The sequence below is a fragment of the Manis javanica genome, chromosome 2, assembly GCF_040802235.1.
Source record: "Manis javanica isolate MJ-LG chromosome 2, MJ_LKY, whole genome shotgun sequence".
Lineage (NCBI taxonomy): Eukaryota > Metazoa > Chordata > Mammalia > Pholidota > Manidae > Manis > Manis javanica.
Window position 1 is genome coordinate 59,685,222 of NC_133157.1, and position 23,106 is coordinate 59,708,327.

The 23,106-nt window shown below is 41.1% G+C and overlaps 1 protein-coding gene across 6 annotated transcripts in view; it reads right to left on the reverse strand.

Annotated features, from left to right (window-relative positions):
- Positions 1–546: 546 nt before the first annotated feature.
- Positions 547–23,106, reverse strand: part of KDM4C (lysine demethylase 4C) — a 506,879-nt gene continuing 484,319 nt past the window's right edge. For all 6 annotated transcript variants that reach the window (XM_073228549.1, XM_073228551.1, XM_073228553.1 and 3 more), the window contains 3 exons: positions 8,980–9,099; positions 5,815–5,907; positions 547–1,521 (listed from right to left, as the gene is read on the reverse strand). In XM_073228549.1, the coding sequence (XP_073084650.1) occupies positions 1,345–1,521; positions 5,815–5,907; positions 8,980–9,099 (390 nt within the window). In that variant the 3' untranslated portion in view covers positions 547–1,344. The remainder of the gene's footprint in view (positions 1,522–5,814; positions 5,908–8,979; positions 9,100–23,106) is intronic.

Here is a 23,106-nt window from a genome sequence, read left to right on the forward strand (position 1 = left end):
AGCATCACTATGGCCACAGTTAATACTGACGTAGTCACAAGGACTGGGTGGCTCTGGGCAGTTCCTTTCCCTGCCTGCTCTCCACTCCTCACCTACAAAGTGAGGGGAGTCTCTGAAGGGTCCATACAGACTCTTCTAGTGGTAACTAAGGAACAAGAAACCTGGGATGAAAGAACTCCAACCTCTGGGGGCTCCAACTCCTTCAAGGCCTAAAGGAAAGAGCTGAGGAAAGTGCTGCAGCTGGCACTGTGGGCAGGCAGAGGGGCCTCTGTCCCCAGTGACATCACCATAAATGTCTGGCGAGTGTCCACAGTTATATAAAAAGCAGGTGATGGAAGAAGGGTCTGATAAGCCTTGATGTGCATTGACAGCCAGCTCCCAAACAAAACTTGTTTTTCTATTAGGTCTATTTCTACTAGGTTTAAACCTAGACAAATAAAAAAACACAATTGGAGAAAATGCAAATCTTTATTTTTTAAATATTGTATTAAATACTAGTACATTTTCAGGCTGTTTTAAAAAGGAAAAATCATATTAGTTCAAAACTATGAATCAAAGCATATTTATTTTAACTCTAGTTTTACAAACACATAAAGAAACATTTATTTTATAAATATCTACTCAGAATATTATGAAAAAAGTGTTTAAAAATAACAGCCCCAGATCTCCCTCTTTAAATATATAAAATTCCCATACAATTCATAACAATTCTTTCTCAAGAGCCAAAAATTTCACAAAGGCCAACAACTCAGTTCTTATTAAACACAATCAAAAGTAATAGGGATATAAAAAATGTAAAAGTTCTGTACAAGGGAAACACACAGCACATGGGTAAATCTCATTGCAATACAGGCCATGTATGTTTTAAAAATGTTTTATAAAAACTGCCATTTAAAACAAATAAGTCCTTCCCTGACTGCGGAAAATACATAAACAATCACCCTTGTACCCAGTTACCAAGGCTCTCATGCCAGGATTGGGAGAGACATCTCCATGTGTTGCCTGGCTAGGGGCCCACACCACACAGGGACCCACCTCCTTGGACCCTTTTGGTGGGTGATTCACTACTATTCTTTGTTGCACTTAGAAAAACTCTTTGGGATCACAGAAGACAATTGCTCACTAGTGAAAGCAAGACTAGGCGATGACTTCAGATTGTTATATCCACTTAATAATATGTGCATTTTCTGGTTTGGGCAACCAAACTCTTGAAGCCTAGTTTTCCACCATCAGAGACACACCTCATCACCTGCCCCAGCCAAGCGCAGAGCAGAGCCCCGAGGCTGTCCCTTCATCTTTGCTCTCCCGGTAAGATGCTCCATTGCGTACAGCAGCATATGCAGCCTATTGTCTCTTCTGGCACTTCTTCTGGAAAGAGCTCTTTAAAAAAGTGCGGTACACGGGGTCATCCACATACTCGTTCTTAAACCTGGAGCTCAGCACCCTTTGTCTCTTTTTCTCCCCTTGGATTATGTCTGCTCCATAAAATGTGTCTTCAAATCGCATATCGGAGGCTGTAGACTAGAAAAGAGCCAATGTTACATTTCAGAAGGGCACAGCATGTCCATGACAAGAATGAACAAAGATCCGATTCAGCCAGCTGGGGGCTGGGGCAGAGGCCAGGTCACCCACCCAGAGTACACAGTTCTCCCCGAGGAGCCTCTCCACCTGCCCCAGGCCCCTGCCTGCATTTAGACTGACTTTCTTCAGGAACTCCAAACCCCAGAGACTTTCCACAGCAGAAGCAGGATTAAAGTCTTAGTTAAATCTCCCTCACGTACCTGCCCAACCCTGATTTTTGACAGATTTGACAACAGTCATCTCTAACTCACTCCTGTTCCTGTTTACCTCTGGGCCTCTGCCCCCACAACTATTGCCAGAAGCTCCCTTCTCTGTCATTTTATAAACCCTTCCTCCTGCCTCTTCTTCTCCTCCAGATGTTTACTGTTGATATCTCAGGGTTCCCTTTTCTTAACTATTTGTTCACTCTGATGCCCCTAGGGTTTTGCATGTGGCCTCCTCTCCACATATGCTCCCAGACCTGGAACCCACATTCACGGTTTCTATTCCTGCATTCCAACGATGCTCACATCCAGATCAGCTCTCCTCCTGTCCTCAGGCTTGCAACTCCAACTGCTCAGCAGGCACCTCAGAGTGCTTATCCTAGAGGCACTTTGAATTAACTAGTCCTTTATTATACTCAATCTTCCTTCTCCATCACTGTCCTTCCTATATTCCATAAATGACACACTACCCCATCCACCTAGCTACACTGATAGAAACCTACAAGTCATGTAAACTTTCCCCTGTCCCCACCCTGCCCAGGACCCTCCTACATGTACCTCAAAGCCCTCCATCCTTTCTTCTTTATCCCTACTGACTCCATGACGCAGACCCTCACACTTCCCCTCATAAATCACTACATCAAATGCTACACTCCTGGGCTATTTTCTAAAGAACTACTAGAAGAAAACTCTCTAAAAACTTTCTTATTACATGACACCCCAGCTTATAATCTTTAAATAGCCCTCCTGCCTTCAAATGACATTCAAGATCCCCAGCTGGCTTATGTAATTAATCCGGCATACCCTACCCTATGCTCGATCAGACTGAATTATTTGCAGTGCCTACTCACACTTTACTGGCTTGTGCTCTTCTGCCTTTAGACACTGTTGCCTTTGCATGACAGATACTTTATCTTCTCTGCCACAGGCAAACATGAGGACCCTTCTTTTGGGTTCCTGTATCATTTTACATGTCCACATAGTAGAATGAGGGTGGTGGCAGAGAGGAGGAGCAGGTGAGTTTCTCCCCACTGGGGGTTCCTTGAACCCCTTGAGGGTGAAGATATTAGGGACTGAGTATCGAATTTTACATTTGGGCTCAACATCAAGTAACATGCTCAACAACAAGTAACAATTACTGCTCAGTGTTAGCTGGGCGGATGAATGTGGGCTTTTTCTGTTATGCTCAGGTAAAGTCTACATTAAAGCACTATTTTTGCTTCCTATGATTTTGCCTCCTAAAATGTGTTCCCAACTGGTTTCCACTGAGGTGGATCACACTAGATAACACCATCATCTCAGAGTGCATGTCACTGTGTCACTGAAGCCACCTGGCAGGTTGGTGACAGAGGCAGAGTCCAACAAAAGGCTTAAAAACACATGGTCAATCATGAAGAAGAGATAAACAATGGAAGAGTTATAAGGAAGCTTGAACACTAAAAAATGGACCTAAGCGCATGGCTGGGCATGTTCCCTGCCAGTTCATGAGACGGTTTGTCCAGGGTAACAGCCTACCTCACGGATTCCCCAGATATTTCCTTGTTTTACTCAGAAGAAAACTAGGGGACTATGGGTTGGTTAGGCACCCCCTGCCATTAAAACATTTTGCTTCACTCATTCTTGGAAAAGTACTTCCTCTGAGTACTCTTTCCCTCTTGTAAGTGCTAAAGTTATCAAAGGAGAAAATAAAACATCTATGAAAGTGTTGCTACTGCAAGAACAGTGTAAGTCAGGCTCTGAAATACAATAATAAAACCTATTTACCAGCAGCTCTAGTTAATTATACACCATTGCTATGGTTATTCTGAGAGACAATAAAAGGTAATGGGGCCATTTCTGAAGCTAGTGGGAAAGAACCCAGCACAATCACCGAGGTGGACTGCTGACTCTCTTGAAAAATTTCTTCCCAAGTCGGTGTGTGTCTGAGTGAGCAGAAGTCATTACAACATGAAGGCTTCCCAGTGAGTACTGCTAAGTTACACCTCCTTAAAAAAACAAAAGACATTACTCTAATCATAAAATATCTTCCATCAATGAGCTTTCCAATTAGATTTGTTTTATCAACTGGAAAAAAAAAATTGCAGTCCTAGACAGACTAGCCAGGAGCCAGAGGGGGATACACCAACCTGAAGGAAAAGCTGGTTTGCTACAATAGGAGCGCCTAAGTCTTCAATAAAAACAGAGATGGCAGACTGGATTTAGTGATCGTGAGCATTTTTTCTTAAAGATATTTTCTTCTAGACTCAATGGTTTGACATAACAGGTATATCAAAATACATATGTGATTTATGTATTCTTCAGTGCCTTTTTTAATTAAAATAAATTCTCTGAGAATTAAAAAAAAAAGTTGAATGTTGGTATAATTGTTCAGAGAAATGGATCTGACAAAACTCAGGAGCCATGTTCAAATCAAGCTACATGGAAAGGCATCCCGGTTTTGGAGCCAAACCTGTTAGGGAACAAAGAGATTGTGATCCCACCATAAAGTAAAAAGCTTTCTTTTAATGGGATTAAGAAATAGTATTTGAAATCTTTAAGACCCAGCAGGTTGGATGCCTAACCATACATGGATAAGAAAATCACAGACGTGAATGACTTCCAGATGGCTACCTACTCTATTCCCCATTCTTAAATCATTAGGCAATAAAAAATAAACTTAAAAAAAAAGAAAGAAAGAGAGAAGGGAAGGGGATGGGAGGGGAAGGGAGGGGAAGGGAAGGGAGGGGAGGAGAGGGGAGAGAAAGCAGGTGAGGAGAGTGGAGAAGAGGGAGGATGCGTGGAAGACAGGAGCATGGGATGAGAGGCAGTCGTCTGTACCATCTTGAAAAGGAAAGTTATCAAGAGATTTTAAGACCTCCAACACTGACAAGTTATCCAAGTGTCAGGGAACTTCATCAGGATTTAGCTGATATCTTTGCAGTAGGAATATCTGATTTTCACTTTCCCTACAGTTGGTTATCTGGTGGTTAATCTATTTTCAGCCCTGTGGGTCTCTGTGCCACATTTCTCACTGGGCGGGCAGCAGTACTATTACTAACATTCTTCTCTTGACTGTTTCTCTTCCGCTCAAGTACGCAGCTGAGAAGAAAAGTCAGTTGTTGCAGTTACCTTATTCTCAAGATCCCACCTGATAGGAAATGAGCCAAATATACAACTGAACATTCAAGGAAAATTGTGGGTCTTTTCCCAAACTAATCTATGGTAACTCTATCACTACAGGAAAGTATACTACAAGCATACACTGAAATCTAAGGGTGTTGTTTACTCAGAAAAAAAAATTCATTTTGTCAGAAAAATCCTGTTCACTCAAATTTCCTTATACAGGAATTATTTCTCAGATGCAGTAAATGCAATTCTAAATGAGGAAAACTGACTTCATTTCAGGGTCCACTAAATAGTTTATGATATGATAATAAAAACTATGTTATTGTGAATTACATTTTTTAACAACTTCATTTCTAATTATTTGTGGTATGTATAGGGCTTGAAACTAAAAAATTGATTTAGTATTTTCACAACTAGCATTTGGGATTTATTCTTTTTGTTATAAAATGAGAGCTTAAATATGAACTGACACAAACATTAATGAGTTTCTAAGAGAGATGTTAATATATGATAAGACCATGAAAACCAGATGTTTACTTATATCAAGTTACCTTTATTATTGAAAGCTTTTTTCTAATGTTGCTTTTACTAACAAGACTGCAAATGTCTTGATGGTATCTTTTATACGTTCCCAATGCATTGCACAGAACACACATCTAACAACTATTTTTATATGCCAAGAAATGTTAACACAAAGAAATATCATTTGACCTCATTAGAAAGAAAAATAAGGAACCTGGCCTGCTTTCCCTGTTTTGGGTCAAATTTGAGGTTTGCATTCAGTAAGTTTCAATAGGGGAAAAGTTGCACTGGCTTTCTTCAAAATCAATCTAAAGGCCTAAGTATCTTTCCTGCTAGGCTTGGGAAACAGAGAGGGTGAGGGATTCACATGGTAGATCTCTGAATGGAATTTGCCAGCACTTACAAAGCGAGCTTTCACTCTCTTGGGTAACTCTTCGTCTAAAGTGTAGATATCCTCTCTCTTCATTGCTATCTGGGATCCATCTTCAAATTCAACCTAATGAAAAGTAAGACATGATATGTATTGAAAAACAAACAGGAATTCACCATACTTTTTCAGGATTCCAATGAACTACATAAAAAAGGGAAAAAAGGACTCAAGCAGAAAGGACAAACAGCCAATGAAGGAGAAAAAGGTTTTTCCCTTATCAAACTAGGAACAAATTATACTTTCAACCAGGCCAAGATTCTTGAAAATGAGTATCTTCAAACATGTGATATGAAAACTTTACCCCTGAGAGCAAAAAACAAAGAAAAGTAGCTGCTGTTCAAATTATTTCTCAGAACATGAGAATGTAGCCCATTGAACATCAAGACAGGCTGGGCCTGTCAGTACAGTTTGGTAAATAGAAGATGGAGAAGTGTTTCTCTTTGAGGAAGAAATGGTGATATATTTACTTTTATATAATAGTCTTCCCAGATAAAATAATTTCTCAAGTTTTTAGAGAATTTTAAACTTTCAAAACTCACTTTTGTCAAATTCAACCAAACGGCCAGGGAAACTGCAACCTCTTAATGTGTAAATCACATTAAGTGTGTGAAAATTATCATCAAACATGAAAATGTTCGACACTTTCCTTTCAAGCTAACCAAATAGCAGCAGGTAATACTAGTTTTTTCAACATTGAACAAGATTTTTGTCAGAGAAAAAGTGACACTGGCTAACAGAAACCTATTTAAAGTGATTGTTCTTGGTTTAGGTTTAATCACTCATGAACTCATCTAGGAGAAAACCACAAAAGGGATGCCATCAGGAAGAATATCTAGTATGTTCTAGCTCTGAACCACTTGGGGTATTTTTGAAGTCCCTAATTTAGCTGTTTGTCTGAATTCTTTTAAAGGAATAAAAACATGCTTCCACTTTGAAGTTAAAAGACAAGCTAAACCATGCAGCTATGCTATGTTAATTTTTAAAAATCTGCTGAAGTTTAAAAAATATTAAAAGATAAAATATATAATTAAACTTACTATCACATACTGCTCACATTTGACTAAGCTGAAACAGTGGGACTGAACTGTTTTGGTCACAGGAGACCTCTCCCTGTGACTTCCCAGAAGGCTAAGGTGGAAGGCTCTTCTTTCTGCCCTTGTTTTAACAGAATGGCTTCTTTAATATTTAATTAGGCTGAGGTGTTATCTTCAAAATACAATTTGATAGCATAGCTATAATACCTGTGCCTTTCTTCTCTTTTAGATCATTTGAAAATTCTACAGGATAAAAAGGCAATTATAAAACTTAAAAGTTGGTATGGTGACCAACCATCCAGGTTGGCTGGGACCAAGGGGGTCCCCTGGGATGCAGGACTTGTAGTGCTAAAGTTGAGGACAGTCCCTTGCACACTCGGATGTGGTTGTTTGCCCTAATTGGGGAAGAGCTGAGAGGAAATTCTGGCTCTTGCCTTTACCAGCTGTGTACTCTTGACAAAATTATTAAGTTCACCAAGTCTTATCCCTCCCATCTGTAAAATAAGAGTCAACCTATCTTGCAGGGCTACTGAGAGAGTCAAAAAAACTGCACATACTTAGGATATTTAGTACTGTGTAGTAGGTATTATTGTTACATCTAGTTTTATAAATGACGTTGCTTATTCAATGATGAGGTTGAATAATTAGGCTCAAAACACCAAATGCTCTCAAAAGGCCACTTGGTTTAATGATGAATTTTAAACTACTTGTACTTGAGAGACAATTTTAATATTAGTCTTAACTTTTCATTGAGTCTATAAATATGCTCATAGTTCTATGTTGATGGGCCATCATAAATTCGACTGAAGTTAACACACTGATTACTAATTAGCCTGAATTTCAACTTGTTCTCATTATCCTTTTCATGTAGCTAATAGCTTTGCTATATGTAAGATGCTTCACTTTGGCATTTACTGTTTAATTAAATGTAAATTCTCTCCTTTTGAATGATGTAGTAATGCTTCTTTTCTAGGAGTTTCCAGTATTATTAGCCTGCTTGCAATTTTTGCCTAATTCTGGACACTCTGATGCAAAGAAGTTCCAGCACCTACACTATTATAAGTAACCTAAGTCTGGAACTTAACACTGTCACCAATACTAGGGGGAAAATGGCTTTACATATGCATGTGAACACAAAAAATGTGTGTGTAAAGGTCCTCCCCACTCCCTTGAGTTTTTCTAGACCTTAAAAAATGTTCTCCCCTAAGTTTTCTGAACTTCTTTGAACACTTTTAATTATACTGTGCTCCAGTTCTGGTGCAGTGTCTTATAATGGGTTCTTCCATTTAAGCCTTTGCCCCTTATCAGTCTTTGAACAATTTCTCTGCTGACACTGGCAGTCTTATCATTCACAAGCTGTTTTTAACTTAACAGCCTTGAACCTTCTTGCTTTTTCGCCTCTGACTTCAATTTTCCTGTTTTTACTCTATTGCTTAGCTTGAGAATGTTGACTTCTGTCATCATGTTACAATGTATTGGTTCTAATAAATCTGTGCCTTTTAAAAGTCTTTCTGAAGGAATATAAATGCACATGTGCCATCTCTGTTGTCTTCCTTGTTAGAGCTTAACTCATTCTCATTTCTGATAGGGATAAAATGTTTTCATTGTTTAACTGTATATGCACTCTTATAAAACACAGAGTTCCCCCGTGTACAGAATATCCAACTAATAGCTATACTTTTCATTAAATAAGCACTCCTTTAAGCCTGGGTGGATAAATGGCCACAACTGTGGTGACACATCACTGATTTCAGTTTGCCCCAATGGAGCATTTGTCTCAGGGGCTGCTGACTGGTGAACAGCCATTATTTTCTTGGCTTATGGTAAGATAACCCAGCCAATTAGTCTCTTCCCATGCAATGGAAACAGAAGAAAACAGCCTATCTAGCCATTTACTTTGTTGACCTAACTATATTCCTTACAATTAAACCATTCATCAAATGTTATTAGTTTTCCAGTGTCAAACTTGGTAATAAAACTCCAATACCTGGGTCATCAGGCATTGAGTCTTTGCCTCCTTAATCAAATAAGAGGTGCCATATACTGTCTGCCCTCTGGTGTCTCCTGTCCCTTCAGCAAGTGTCACACACAGGGCAGCACTCACCTGGTACATGTGGGCAACATTCGATCCCAGATATTTTGCCCCATAGAGTTTGCCATCAGGCCACTTGACTTGGACAACTTCTCCCTCAGCAGGAGGCCCCAGCTTCACACAGTCTCGGCTCTGTGGCAAAAACAGAGACAGGCTCCTCAAGGAAAGTGTCTAAGTGACTGCATTATGATGAACTCCTGGCAATTAAAAGGAGTTATTGCCTCTGGGTTTTATGGATTATGATCTTGCATGGGTGTTCAGAGGGAGAGATATGAGCCAAAGAGTATTTTCAGCCTACATCATAAAGTGGCAAAGGAGCCACCATAATCGAGCAAGAAAAAACAGTATCATTTACATATGCTACTTGACAAAGAATCATTCAGAGGGCAACTCAAATATGCATAGCAACTGCTTTAGCTGAGGAATAGACCAGCTAATGATGTATAACACCTGACATTTACATAGCATTTTGCAGTTAACCAAATTCTTTAACATAAACCTCATTTGATCCTTCCTCATAATCACTCCATAGGTAGGCAGAGATTATTAATTATCCCTATTTTAATGACAAGGAAACTGAGGCTTTGAGGAGACTCCTTGACATTGTCAGGACCTCTGGAGGAGAGAAGCCAAACAGGAGAATCAAAGCTGAGGACACCCAGGTGGAACTGGGGCTGGGGGACAAGCAGAGTGTGATGGGAGCTGTAAGCCTTGACGGAGCAGTGAGGGGAAAGACAGCAGGGAGTGTCTGCAGTGTGGCAGGTGAAGCTGGGATGGCTGTGTCCTGCTTAGCAGGCCTCTTCTGAAGACCCCTGGGTCTCCCCCAATGGGCATGCTTCTACCGGCATCTCCCACTGAGTGACTAGCCCTCTTCCTGCTGCAGGCAATCATGATGGCACCCACAGCCTGTCTTCTCACTGCAGGTCTCCCATGCAACAATGCCTCCTCCCAAGGCAGTAAAACAGCAAACTCCCCAGTAGTCCATGTGGGGAGGTTTTTTTGGGGGGAGGCTTTTTTTTGGATGGAGGCATAGGGGGGGTGTACAGGTAAAATAAAATGCTTTTATAGACATAGTTTGCAAACTCTTAAATTTTATATATTGGGTATGGCACTATAAAATTTTAATACAAGTGAATTAAATACTTGACTACTTTAGTTAATTTTTTGCACATTTAGCAATTCATGTTTTGCTAAGACTGATATTTTACTGATGAAGCCAATCTGACTGACTGAAATGCACACTTGACCAATCAAGCTGTAAATGAAGACTGGGCATGGTTCTGTGGTTTAAAAGAGCAGCACACATAGGAAATATTTAGTTGCTTATGACTAGAAATCTACCATGTATTACTTTTCATTATTAATAGAAATTTTGCATTATAAAGGACTGGCCATTTTACTGTTGGGCTCAAAATATACATGAGAGACCTAGATGTTCATTTTTCTCACTGTAGACTACGCTTCTATTTAGAGTTAAAGGCAAAGAAAAAAGTATGCTCAGAGGCTCTACAGAATTGACAGTCTGCATCTAACTTAAGTCAAATGAAAATAAGTTTCTTCTTGGCCTTCATAATATTTGACCTTGGTGCATGAAGAATTCAAAGGGCAAGCTGCAGAAATGTATTCTATATATGCCCCTGGGGTTATCACCTCACTTTCCATTTCCCTTCCAAAGACGAACCTGGTACTAAGAACATTGGAAGGTGTAGCTTTTAAACACATACTGTCCAGTCACTTAGGTTGGGAAGCCACATCAGCTCTGGGATAATTCTGAGCTTAAACCTGGATGCTCTGATGATTGGGGGTGGGGTGGGGAATGCAAGATTCAAGAGTATGTTTCTTCCCTCTCCTAAAGTTTTCTTCCATACAGAGGAAGCTCCATTAGGGTTCTGCTTCTGGCTTTTTTCCCACACCCTCATTCACTCTTCCAAGAAAGTAAAGAGTGACTTAACTGTATTGCTGAGTTCTGAAGAAGACTGTATTTCCAAACGATGCGCCATGGTGCCCTGGGAGCTTACTACTACTATAAAGCTGTTTAGACTTAAATTTCCTAATAGATGGACTGTTAGGTATTTCTTTTGGCCTAAAAGCACAGTAAAAATGTGCTGAGATACCCAGGGGCTGTGAGCCAGGAAATTTTGGTAACTCTGGCAGACCTCCTCACCTTTCCTGTCTCTTTGGAGCCACCCAGTGGGCAGAGACCCTGCATTTTGCTCTGCTCCTTCCACAGACAGGAGCCGGCAGTGTCCAGCACAGCCATCACTTAGGAGGCCTACTTCTCAGGTCTGGGATCAGGAAATTGTTTACCCACAGATACAAGCCACACACTACAGTATCCGCATTATTAGTAACAAAGGAGATATTTTTAAGCTCCAAGTCCTGACTCCTTTGTCTCTCTATATTGCTTTTCCTTAGGCAGAATAAGAAGTTCTATTTATTGGGATCTTCTTCAATCCCAACAGAGGAAAATCAAGGCCTCAGGGAACAGGGAGGCTATACTCCCCATTTACTCACCCACCAAAAATGGCTGCCGAGCAGGACAGTTAGGACCTCAGTTTTACAGATGTGACCTTCAACAGAGGTTCTCTAACCTTTAAAATAACTCACCAAAACAAATCCTGACCTGCAGTTTTAGGTACCACATCTCCAAGGTGAGGCAATGGCCATCAACATGTGGCTGGCAGAGCATGAAGCATACCTGAGCGAGCCACCTGAAAAACACAGCTTTCCTAACAAGGTAAATGCATCAGCTTTACCAGTGAGAAGCAATTTTTTTTAAACCAATTCTTTCTAACTATGGTCAATTTGTTTACTCACGACAAATCTTATTTTGGCCTTGAAAGTGCTTCACCTTGAAGAGCACCTTACAGGTCAGCCTCCACCTGGCTTTGCTGTTTCAGCCACCAAGACCTGTTCTTTCTCTTTCAAGTCAAAATCTAGGGAAGACACTTCAGTTTGCTTTCTCAGTCTTCTTGCTTTCAGAACTCTTTTTTCTCTTTACTCATAACAGAAGAAGAATAAAGAAAAACAACCAACCGACACATAACCACATACAATTGCTCTGTGACTCTCCTGCCCCTCTCCACCACCAGGAGGCATCCTTTTCGGCCATGATGGTACCTTCTCACCCTCCGTCTGGGCCTTCAGCTGGAAGTGGATGTATCTTGATTTCCGTATAACTTCGTTTGGTATTATTGATTATTTACACCCCAGTCACTTTCCAAGTGGATTTAGGGCAGCTCATAGTAAAACACAAAAAGTTTATTTCTGTAACATCTAGTTTCCTCTATAGACAAATGGTTTCATTCAATTCACCAGCTGTCTCAAATTTTGAGTTTGCCAGAAACTTGCTATGACTATATGGAATATAAAGCATTTAAAGAGGGATGGAACTAGGAAAAAATGTTGACAAATTTAGGTTTCCCTGATCCCTGCAAAGCAGAAGCCACTGGGTGTCTCCCAAATTGTCACAATCTCTAATCCAATATCTATTTACTGCCCACCTGTGTGAGAGACAGAGCGTCAACAATGTCCAGCTCCTTCAGCTAGGGACAGATGGGACATCTCGTCCATACTTGAGGCCTGTCGCACTGAGCCCCACAGATATGTGGTGTGGGTACCTTGGGGGGCCTTGCAAGGGGTGTGATCTACGTGGTTTGTGAGTTTTGGCTGCCATAATCACTTCAGCGAGAACAGAACCCTGATTTGACTTATAGATTGGGTTTCTGAGTAAGATTTCACGGGTGTAAAATAAAAAACGTTTCTGCTAAAAATAAAAGGCCTGAAAAATAAAATAGTCGTGTCTGAAAATGAGGCGATTTAGTTTGAAGAAAACCGTAATTTAAATGGTCTGCCTTCTCTCTTAAAGGTCTTCAGCTGGCTCGCCTCTCCCTGGACTGTGTATGAGGAATCAAGCGATATAGCACAGCCACTCAAAGTGGCCCCCAACCACTGGAACACACGTGAAAAAGGAAGTTTCAGCCCCTTTCCCCATAGCTCTATGTGACCCAGGTGATTTTTTAAAGCATTCTAGAATTTGAGATTATATTAAAAGGTGTAAAATGCAAAAGAGGTGTTTCCTAATGCAGTCCTTGGTTTGTTGCTGGAGCAAGTAAACACCTTTGATGGTAAATTATATGCCTTAAAAACCTTGACTAATGCATTTTTCTCAGTTGCCATTTAGACCCTCAGAAACAGTTTGGCTTCACCTGACATAAATAGCTGTTTACCTTTTGTTCTACTGCCTCCAGGGACGTGTAGACTCCCCTGGAATCTGCCAGAGCCCTGTCTACAGGGACACTGGTGTCTGGAGCTGCCAGCATGGCTGTAGCTAGAATTCTAAATAAATGAAGTGAAAATTAAAGACAGACTCTACAGTCGCAGTCAAGACTGGACATCTGCCTGTGACCAAAGAACTCGGATGAAACGACTGAGATGGGTCATCAATCCAGGCAAAGGATGCTGTCATATCACATTCTTGCCAAAGTCAAGGCCAAACTTCTGACTTGCTCCACCAAATACAGAGAAAAGCCAACTGCTGGTCTGATTTTTTGAATTCTGAAGTCATTGTGTCCTTGGAGCTCGTAAAACAAGCTGCCCTTGCCTGTTTTATGAGCCCCTTCCAACCCACCCCACCTCCACGCCCGAAGAGCATAAAACACAGAGCAGGCAGCCCCACCTATCAGTCCAGCTGCACCAGGTGAAGGCATGTACATGAACTCCTAGTAGTTAATCACCATATAGTTTGGAGCCTCTGACAGCCCCTCTTAGGGAAAGTGGTGAAGTGACCAGAAGCAAACTGACAGCAGCAGCTGCTGGCATCCGAGGGATAATCACCTGCTCACTACTGGACCCTGGCAGGGATTAACAAGAGTGACTGATGGCCATGTACTCATCTTACCAGCTAGCTCTCATTTGTTTGACTGCCCAGCATCTGAACCCCCATCTCCCCTTCACAGCCTCAGTGGGAGGCAGAGCTAGCCTGCCAATACAGATGCTGGAAAATGCCAGATACTTCCTTTCCCAGCTTCCCTGGCAGCAGACATGGATGGAGGATTAGCCAGCTGGCTGCACCTGCTCAGGACATAGAATCTGTGATCAGAGATGCAAAGAAACAGCAGAGGGGAGAATGTTCTCAGAGAGCGGCAGCAGCTGGGGCCAAGCTGGCCACACAAGGACGGAGGGCCATGTCCTTGCTGGACCAGGCCTATTGCCATGTTCCTGCCACAGATTCCTCTGTTCTCACGTGTTTTCTGACTTTTTCTTTTTGCATTCCTGGAGATCCTGTGGGCTTCCTAGTAACTTCCAAGTAAATCTCTTTAGTGCTTAATCAGTTATAGTTAGTTTTTGTTGCAATTGATGACCCTGAATAGTAAGCAACTGCTAGTTTGGGTGATGGCAAATCCCCTCTCTCACAAAGTGGAGAAGATACCTCTCGTTTAATGGTGCATTATAAAACTGGAGGGTTTCCCAGACCACCCAATGCTCATTCAAAGGACCTATGAGAAAAACCACCCCTCAGAAAGTGAACATATTCATGTCACAACATACTTGGTCACAAGGCTTGACCCTAAATGATTTGTGACTGTCCTTAAGTTTTCAGTATACCCCACAGTCTGAAGATGTGATTTCTGTAAGGATATCCATAAGCATGTATCCCAAGCTATAAAAATAAGTCACAAGCATCTTGAGCAAGGGTAGGCTCTTTAGAATGGCCCTGTAAGGGGGCTCCTTTAAAGGGGACACACTACATTCAGATGGATTAAATTCTGGACTTTTTGTTAAATCTAAGTCATAATAATTTACTGTCATCCTCCATGTAAATGTTAACAATAATAAAAGGCATTTTAATATAATTTTTCTTAGTAATAACTTTTTATTCTGAGGATCTACTACATATTCATTAGGGGAGGTTATAGCATTTTCTTTAAAAGATAGAAAAAAACAACAACCCATATTTCTATCATCTAGAAGTAAATGCTTTTTTACTTGTCAGAAAACAGGCAAGAACTAACAACATTTTCTCTGTGTTTCTATGCATTTTTTTAAATTGGAACATCTGCATCCTATAATATGTATGATTATTTTCTCATTGTTACAACCTTTATGTTCTTTCACATATATACAACTGAGCTCTCCCTAGAAGCAGACAAGGCTGCCTTTTGTGAAGAACTCAGAGCTGCAGTTCATGCCATGTTCCCTCACTCACTGCGTAGCATCTGGAGGGGAGAGCATCTTTCTTTTAATTTTGCTAAAATAAACAAAGTTTACCATTTTAACCATTTTTAAGTATACATCTCAGTGGCCTTATTGTACTCCACTCCAGAAATGTTGTATCAATCCAAACTGAAACTGTATCCATTAAACACCAACCTGCCATTCCGCTCTCCCTCCAGCCTCTGGGAACCACCATTCTACTTTCAGTCTCCATGAATCTGACTACTTCTAAGTACTTCATATAACTGAAATTATACAATATTGGTCCACTTGTGTACATATATAATTTTTATCTTGCTGTTTATCACCTATAATTACATTATGAACACCTTCTTTGTTAACAATAATCCTTTAAAAACTCTCCATTTTACTGACTGAAGATATGCCACATTACTGATGTTCCACAACTAATTTAAACTACTCTCCTATTGTAAGATATATAGCTCACTCTAATTTTCCCCATCATTTCTAATGCTACTGCATATTTTTCTCCATAAATCTTTGTCCAATTGCTAACTATATTCTTAGCCTAGACTCTTAGAACAGGAATGACTTGGTAAAAAGGCACGAGTACTATTTATAAAATTAATTTCATCTGCTCTGAAAAATTCAACATCACACTCATTTTTCTAATGCAGTAAATCTTATCTTAGACTCCACAGAAAACTCTGAGACTGTTGGTTCAAGGTAAGATCCAAGCTAAACGCCCTCGCAAACAGTCTGATACTTAGCCAGGTTGAGAATTACTGTGCATGACCAGGCCATTTCCCAGTGTACGCTACACATTCTACATATAAAGAAAGAACTTACTCCTGCTACTTCCTCTGATGCAGCTTTTCTACAGTGAGAGCCTTCTAACATACCTGAAAGAAAATTTGGAATGCTCCCGCATTGAAGCATTCTTATCTGTGTTCTGTGCTGGTTCTGAAATACTGTCTTTTCAGCCTGTGGGATAATGTATTCAAAGTCAACCTGCTTCCACACTGACACTTATTCTTGGGAAACTCCAAGTCTGATGTGCAGGTTTCCTTTTTAATAGTTTACTTTTTCTTTTTTGGAGGAAACACACACATACATACATCCTCTCTACCCCAAAATGCTCTGGTTGTCTTTTAAGCTGGACCAAACCTTCCTTATTCTCTCAAACAGCTAAATGCCTTTCCAGCAGCCACATTTTGCCAGTGGCCTGACATTTAACCACATTTATCTTCTAAAAGATAGTGTCTTCTTCACAGAAAGAACAGCACTGACACTTACTTGATGAGTCCCTGAGGGTCAATTAGTTTATAAGGACACACTTTCCCTTCTACCGTAAGCCAAGAGGACATAATGCCTGGTAAATGTACCAAGGTCCTAGAGATGGAGGTTATTTTATTTTTCTGAAAGTTAGATAGTAAGCCTCCGAAGGTACATAACTAAAAGAAATCATATCTTTATTATTACAAATAGGTGAGATTCTGGCATGGAAAGGCTTTAAAAGGAATAGAAAGCACAAAGGCAGTTTCTTTGGGAAATAATCCTTTTGGTTCTTTCGAAGTGAGGAAGCTAAGAAAAGCCAGTAACTGGAATCAGGGGTGACACTGGAGGGCCGACCTGGCTGAAAAGGCCTGTGAGAGAGGGTCCAAAGGAGGCAGTGAGTGCGTGTGGGTGTAGGGGAGGGAGATCTGAAATGCCAATGGGTCTCTGCATTCTTGGAATCGGAGGGTGTGAATGGAAGTGAAAGGATCATTTACTCACCAATTACCCACCTGTAAGAGAAACAGACCTTTCCCATTCCTTCCCTGCCTTTTCTCGCCCCCTCTGGCACATACTGAGTGTCTCCTCCATGCCTGGCACTGAGCTCAGCAAATTTTATCCTGGTCTCAGCACAGAGACAAAAAGAGTCCTTTCAGAGTTCTTTCTCTCAAGGAATTCAGCGCCCAGCTGGAGACTCAAACAATATATGGATATCTACAATATGAAGTACTGTATGTGAGAGTAGGGAAGCGGCAGGGAGGTGGGAACTCTCTGCGCCCACAACTCACTCTCCTATGACATCCACTGTGTCAAAGACTTTTTTCCTGTGATTAACCAAAAGTCTTTCATGCCTCCCCCTCAATGTTAAATTACCCTTCATGTAAACTGAATTAATCACTGAGCCCCATTCAGGACTCTCCTGCACTCACTTGGCTGGGTGTATGTAGATGCTTTGTAAGCTGTAGTAGGCAGGAAGGTAGCCCTGAAAGACAGACGCTCAGGGGGACACGAGCTGGCATCTCCAGGAGCACTTTGGGGGACCACTTCTGGAGGCTCTGGCCTCAGCAACTTGGTTTTATTGGGGGTTCCCCAGCTGTTCAGGCTATCCCTCTTACTATGCTGAGTTGTGTGGCCATGCCAGGAGAACAGAGCTATAGCCCTGACATTTTTCTCTGCCTCTCAAGAGGACTCTGAAATGATCCCACCAGTAATCCCAGGCCCACAGCCCATCACACCGGCAGCCAAAGTAGGATATTTTTCACACTCAACTTCTAAAAGCTACAGATATAGAAACTTCTTGAAAACAGGTTTTTTATGTTTAAATTCTTCTGGTACTTCTTAGATCTTTCAGCAACCTCTCCTTTTATAAAGGTCTAGACGATGTATAATTTCCAAGTGTAACTGGCGTCGTGTGCTTAGGGGCCCCTGACCAACAAGCTGAATGATGACCCCAGCCACAACTGCCACCAAGAATAACCAGATTACAAACACTACTGAGTGTTTATTATGTGCTGGGAACCACGCTAATTGCTTTGTACATTGTATTTCAATAATTTCAGCAATAATCCTAGTATTTATTATCATCTCCATTCTAGAGATAAGGTAGCTGGTGGCAACCCCATTGCCCAGAGCCACATGGTTGTCTGCTCCACATCTGGTTCTTCCCGCCTTGAGAGAGCCCATACAGTTCCTAAGGACTATCTCTGGGATGGCTGCACCATCCCCAGACACTAATGCATAAGCATCTGAAGATTAAAGTCCTTGTACTCAGATAAGGTGAAACAATTCCCATCTGCATAGGACAGATCTTTCCTCCTTTTCATAGTTGTTGGCAGAGGCCAAAATGCATGAGGGGGACAAAATACTTTATTACGTCAATAAAAATTGATGTTGCGAAATGGAGAAAGACAGACTTGAGGTGAATTTCTCTGTAATGGTTTCTAAGAATAAATGTCCACTTTGAAAGCTGAGAGAAGGAAGATGAATGGAAAGAGAAGGGTAAGCACAGCGGGGAGAAAAGGCTGCCTGCACCTGCACACCACCAAAGGGGGCTCTGGGATAAGCACAGCAGCACCCGGCACCACTGGGCCTCTGCGGGTTCCCGGGCTGCTCCGCAGTGTGTATTCTACTCAGTGTACATGGCCTGACTCCCACGGGACACACCTTGCTGAGGCGACACAGAGTAGCTCAAGACTGTAGCTCCACCAAGGTCTGGAGTCACACTGCTGCGGGCAAAGAAGAGCTGTTACTGGCACAAGCTACCTTACCTCTCGCTGTCCTAATTTCCTCATCAATCAAATGAGGATGCTGATCCAACTGTACAGGGCTGTTGTGAGAATTAGGGTTAATGCTCACATCCATTTAAAGAAGAGAACAGAACAGAAAAGCCAAGCACAGTGACTGACAGCTGGTGCGGCTGAAATGACCTGTGACTGGATTTAATTCATATCCACAGGGAACATCTGGAGAATTATAAAAGGGCACAGAAAACCTTGGGAGAAGGTGACCCTTGGGATTTAAAGTTGTGAAGAAAGGATGCACCGAGATGCCAAGAACCACCACTGAAGACAAGCAGGTCATGTTCTCAGCCTATGAAATCCAAAACAACCCAGTAGGGTAGGTAGGCAGGTGTCATCAGCCAAACAGGACAGCAGCAGCACAGTGATGTGCCCAGGTCACATGGCTTTAAACAGATGAGTGGGACAGTCATTCACTCGAAGCATAATGCATAATTTTTAGGATCTCTTGTGTTCTAGGAACAGTAGGATTAATGAGAAAAACAATTGTGGTTTTTTACTTCATGCAACTCTATAGTGGAAAAAGCAGGCATTAAAAAATAAAAATAAAGATATGTGAAGAACTGTATGTCCCAGAACCACAGTGTAAAGCAGAAGCATTTAACAGAAAGATTATTAGCACACTATGTGCTGTTATAGCCTAGAGAGCTTCAAGATGCCTTAAGAGAAAGAAAACAAGTAAAATGAAATTCTGATATAAGAATTAGTAAGAATACAGATAAAGAAAGTCAGGGAAAACAAGTCATGATATAATGAGTTCCTGGAAGGTATGGATCTTTTTTAAAAAAATAGCCTTTTTTCTGATTGTAAAAATAAAACATGCTCATATGGAAACAATAAGGTGATAAAGTTGAAAATTATAATTGCCCATGATTATACTCTCCAGAGATAATCAGTAACATTTTGGTTCATTTCCTTTGAGGATTTTTCCTGTGCAAATTTATATTTTTATACATAATTGGGATCATACTGTATATACAATTTTGAGTCTGAATTTTTCATTTATTATATTGTACCAGTAAATATCCTTTGAAAATATGATTTTTACTAGCTGCATAAATAATTCACTTAACCTTCCTCTTGGCTGCACTGGTTAGTGGTCAATGAACAGACCAAAGGAACAGTGAGCTGGCACGCTTGCATGGCCAGACTGGGCTTGGGAGATGGTGTTCCCACACCTGAGAGCAATATTTTGAGTGGGACATGATCCAAAATATTTATTCCTGAGGGGGTGATTTGGAGAAGAGCACTCTGAAAACGACTCTGTTTCATTAAAACATTCATTCCTTCCCACAACAAATATATGACTGGGGCAGTTGCGTTTGGATTTGAGAAGACTCAGAAGGAACCTGATAGCTCTCTGCAAGCATGTAAAGAGCTATGAGTGGACAGAATGGCTCTATATTCCGTTGTGCTCCGAAGATCAAGAACTAAGACTGACTCTTGGGGTGTTTCAGAAGCAGCATTTAGACTCCACACAAAGAAGCTAATGCTTCCTATTAATTACAACAACAAATTGGTAGTAAGCTCCCTTTCATGTGCAGCGTTCACTGATGGGTCTGAGAACCAGTCCCCAGGGGAATGGCAGAGGAGACTTCTTACAGTGACTGGGAGTTTGAAGGGGTCACAGGGGATGGTTGGGGGAGGGGACTGCACACTAACCTCTTAGCCTACCTTATTTACACAGCAGCCCTGAACTGAGCCAGTGGTTCCTCTTGCAGTCAAGAGACCCTTGGTTAACAGCCTCTCACTGAAAGGCCTAAGTCTCACTAGAAAAATTCCTAAATTTCTTAAGCCCTTGTCTAGTGTTCTTCCTCCTTCTCCAAAGTTTTGGGAATAGTGTATGAAAAAGGATGGGAAGAAAACTGGTCACAAATTGACATATATATCTTGTACCTTTATATTGTTTCAGTCACTCTCTGGGTAGGTTTCTTAAGATCTTTATAATATCACCTTCTTCAATACCAAAGAAAGGGAGCATCAGTCTGGACCAACACCCCAGGAAGGAGAGATCTGTTCATGCAGCAGCACATCGTTCTCTGGTGAGCACATTAAAGGAAACTGTTTTAACTTAACCAACTAAGTAACTCGCAAACGGGTGAAGTAAAAAGCACAGAAATAATAAAACCGACAGGTGTGGTCCTCAACCTACTGCTGTGCAAAAGGCTTTTACAAAGCTTCCATGTGATAAAATGTACAACTACAAAAAGACACCATATTGTGCAAAAATATGTCAGGGATTAATTACCCCTGGGTTGAAACCTAAGAATAGCTTGGCCCTAGTCTCCAAATGACTCCAAATTATATTGTAGTCTCCAAATTATATTATTATTTACAAATGACATGCCATGTTTTAGTTTGGGGCTGTGTGCCCAAATAAACATCCACTTCCCAACTCTCGGCCTCACCACGGTTGACCCAGCATGTACTCCCCCACACTGACCACACCAGCGGTCATCAAGGCCTAGAAGTGGGAAAGGGGAGTGTGTATGTGTACAAGAGAATGGACAGCTGGACCAGATGCACATTTCAAAGCTTAGACTCAGAGATGATTTTACTTTTCTCCCATACCAGAATCTGAAGAGGCCTAAGAGATCCCCCTAGGCTTGTGTTCACATTTTATAAGAGAAGGACTGGACAATGAGATGACTTGCACAGAGTCACAACTTACCAAGAGATAGCTACAATTTAATTTTGTATTTCACAGCCCAGCAGTATAAGATTTTGAGCAAATGAGTAACATCTGGAGAGGATTTTAAGTAGAGAATTAAAAAAAAAGAAACAGGAAGGGGTAAAGACAAATGAAAGGATTTGGAAAATACAATTTGTCAAAAAATGTCTGCACATACTATGTTAAATTCAGAAGCAGAAGAGGCCTGAAGTATATATATATATATATATATATATATACACACACACAAATGAAGTAATCCAGGATTTCCTCAAAGTTGCAAATGTGCCTGAACATAGCAATTAAATGTGACCAACTCCATTCTATAAACACTTTCCATGTAAGCTACTGCTTCTATCTCCATTAATTTAACATGGCCTTCCTTTCAGATTTAATGCAAATACATAAACTTAAACAATCATGTTCATAACAGACTGTCTTATGAAGAACAGGACATGTGCAATTACTACTAGTCTATTTCCACAGAGACTAGTCTGTCACAATCAGTAGACACATAAATATGATGGTTGAGGAGAAGATAATGAATCAAGCTATCTATTCAACACTATTACCCTTAAAGGGAAGTCAGAAATTTCAGAAACTCCCTAAACAATTCTTGTGTTGTCAAAAAGCCATCAAATCAAAATAACCTTAATGTGAAATTAAAGAGAATTTTGTTGTTCTTAGGCTCTCAGACAAGAATTAAAATGATATGTAGATGACACACTATTGTCAGATTTATACAAAGAAGAGCTTTTAGTCCAAAGGCTTAGAAACACATTAAAGGGAGCAGTGGATTCAGTTTCACCAACCACGCTCAGGCCTGGCTCAGCAGCACATGGAGGATTGTGCTGCACCCTCTTTCTGACAGTTAAAGAGCAGTTGGGATGGGAACCTTTCTTTTCTTCATGTAGGATATTCATCTTTCTTTGGTGGCTGATTCTTGCTAACTTAATGAACACTGAGTAGTTAGCCAATTAACATTTCAACTATGATATGGTCTTTTTTCAATTGCCACCCCCACCCCCCAAAAAAACATGAGCTTTTTGTTGGCATTCTCACTTTCCTTGAAACAGACACCATTTGTGAACTGATGTAGCATTGCATGTACTGGCAACTGTAAACCAGAACCAGGCCAAAGGGAGAGGGGATCACAGGGCACACAGCATCTGAAAGGGGCTCAGTGGAAGTGCAGCTAGAGGCAGAACAGTGGAGTCTGGCTTTTACAGGTTAAACCAAGGGGTGGTGTAACTCTGGGGGGAAAATGTGTTCCCAGCCTGGGGCAAATAAACCTTTTTAGCTGAAATCAGTTGACAAAAAAACTAAATGGGGAGAAGGCCTTTCATTACTTCAAAAATCCTGGCTCCATTTGTGTACTCCTGCTCACCTGTGTCTCCCTGTCCTGGCTGGGAAGCACCCCACAAAACCTCTCTCAGGTCGGGAGGGCAGTCACCTTTTTACCCCCCACCCTGTTGTAAGAATCTATTGATATGGAAAAGGACTACTTCTCCCCACCCCTTGTAAACTCCTACTGATACTGAGATGGACTAAGGAGATTCTGGAAATTTTGCAGTTTTTACCCACAGGTGGGGAAGGAAGACCCTAGGGATGATGCTGTGAAAAAGTGAATATGGAGGGAGAAGAAGATCAAAGGGGATGGCTTTGCCAGCATACAGTTTTAAACATTCATCACTAACAACCAATTAGCAATAAAATTAA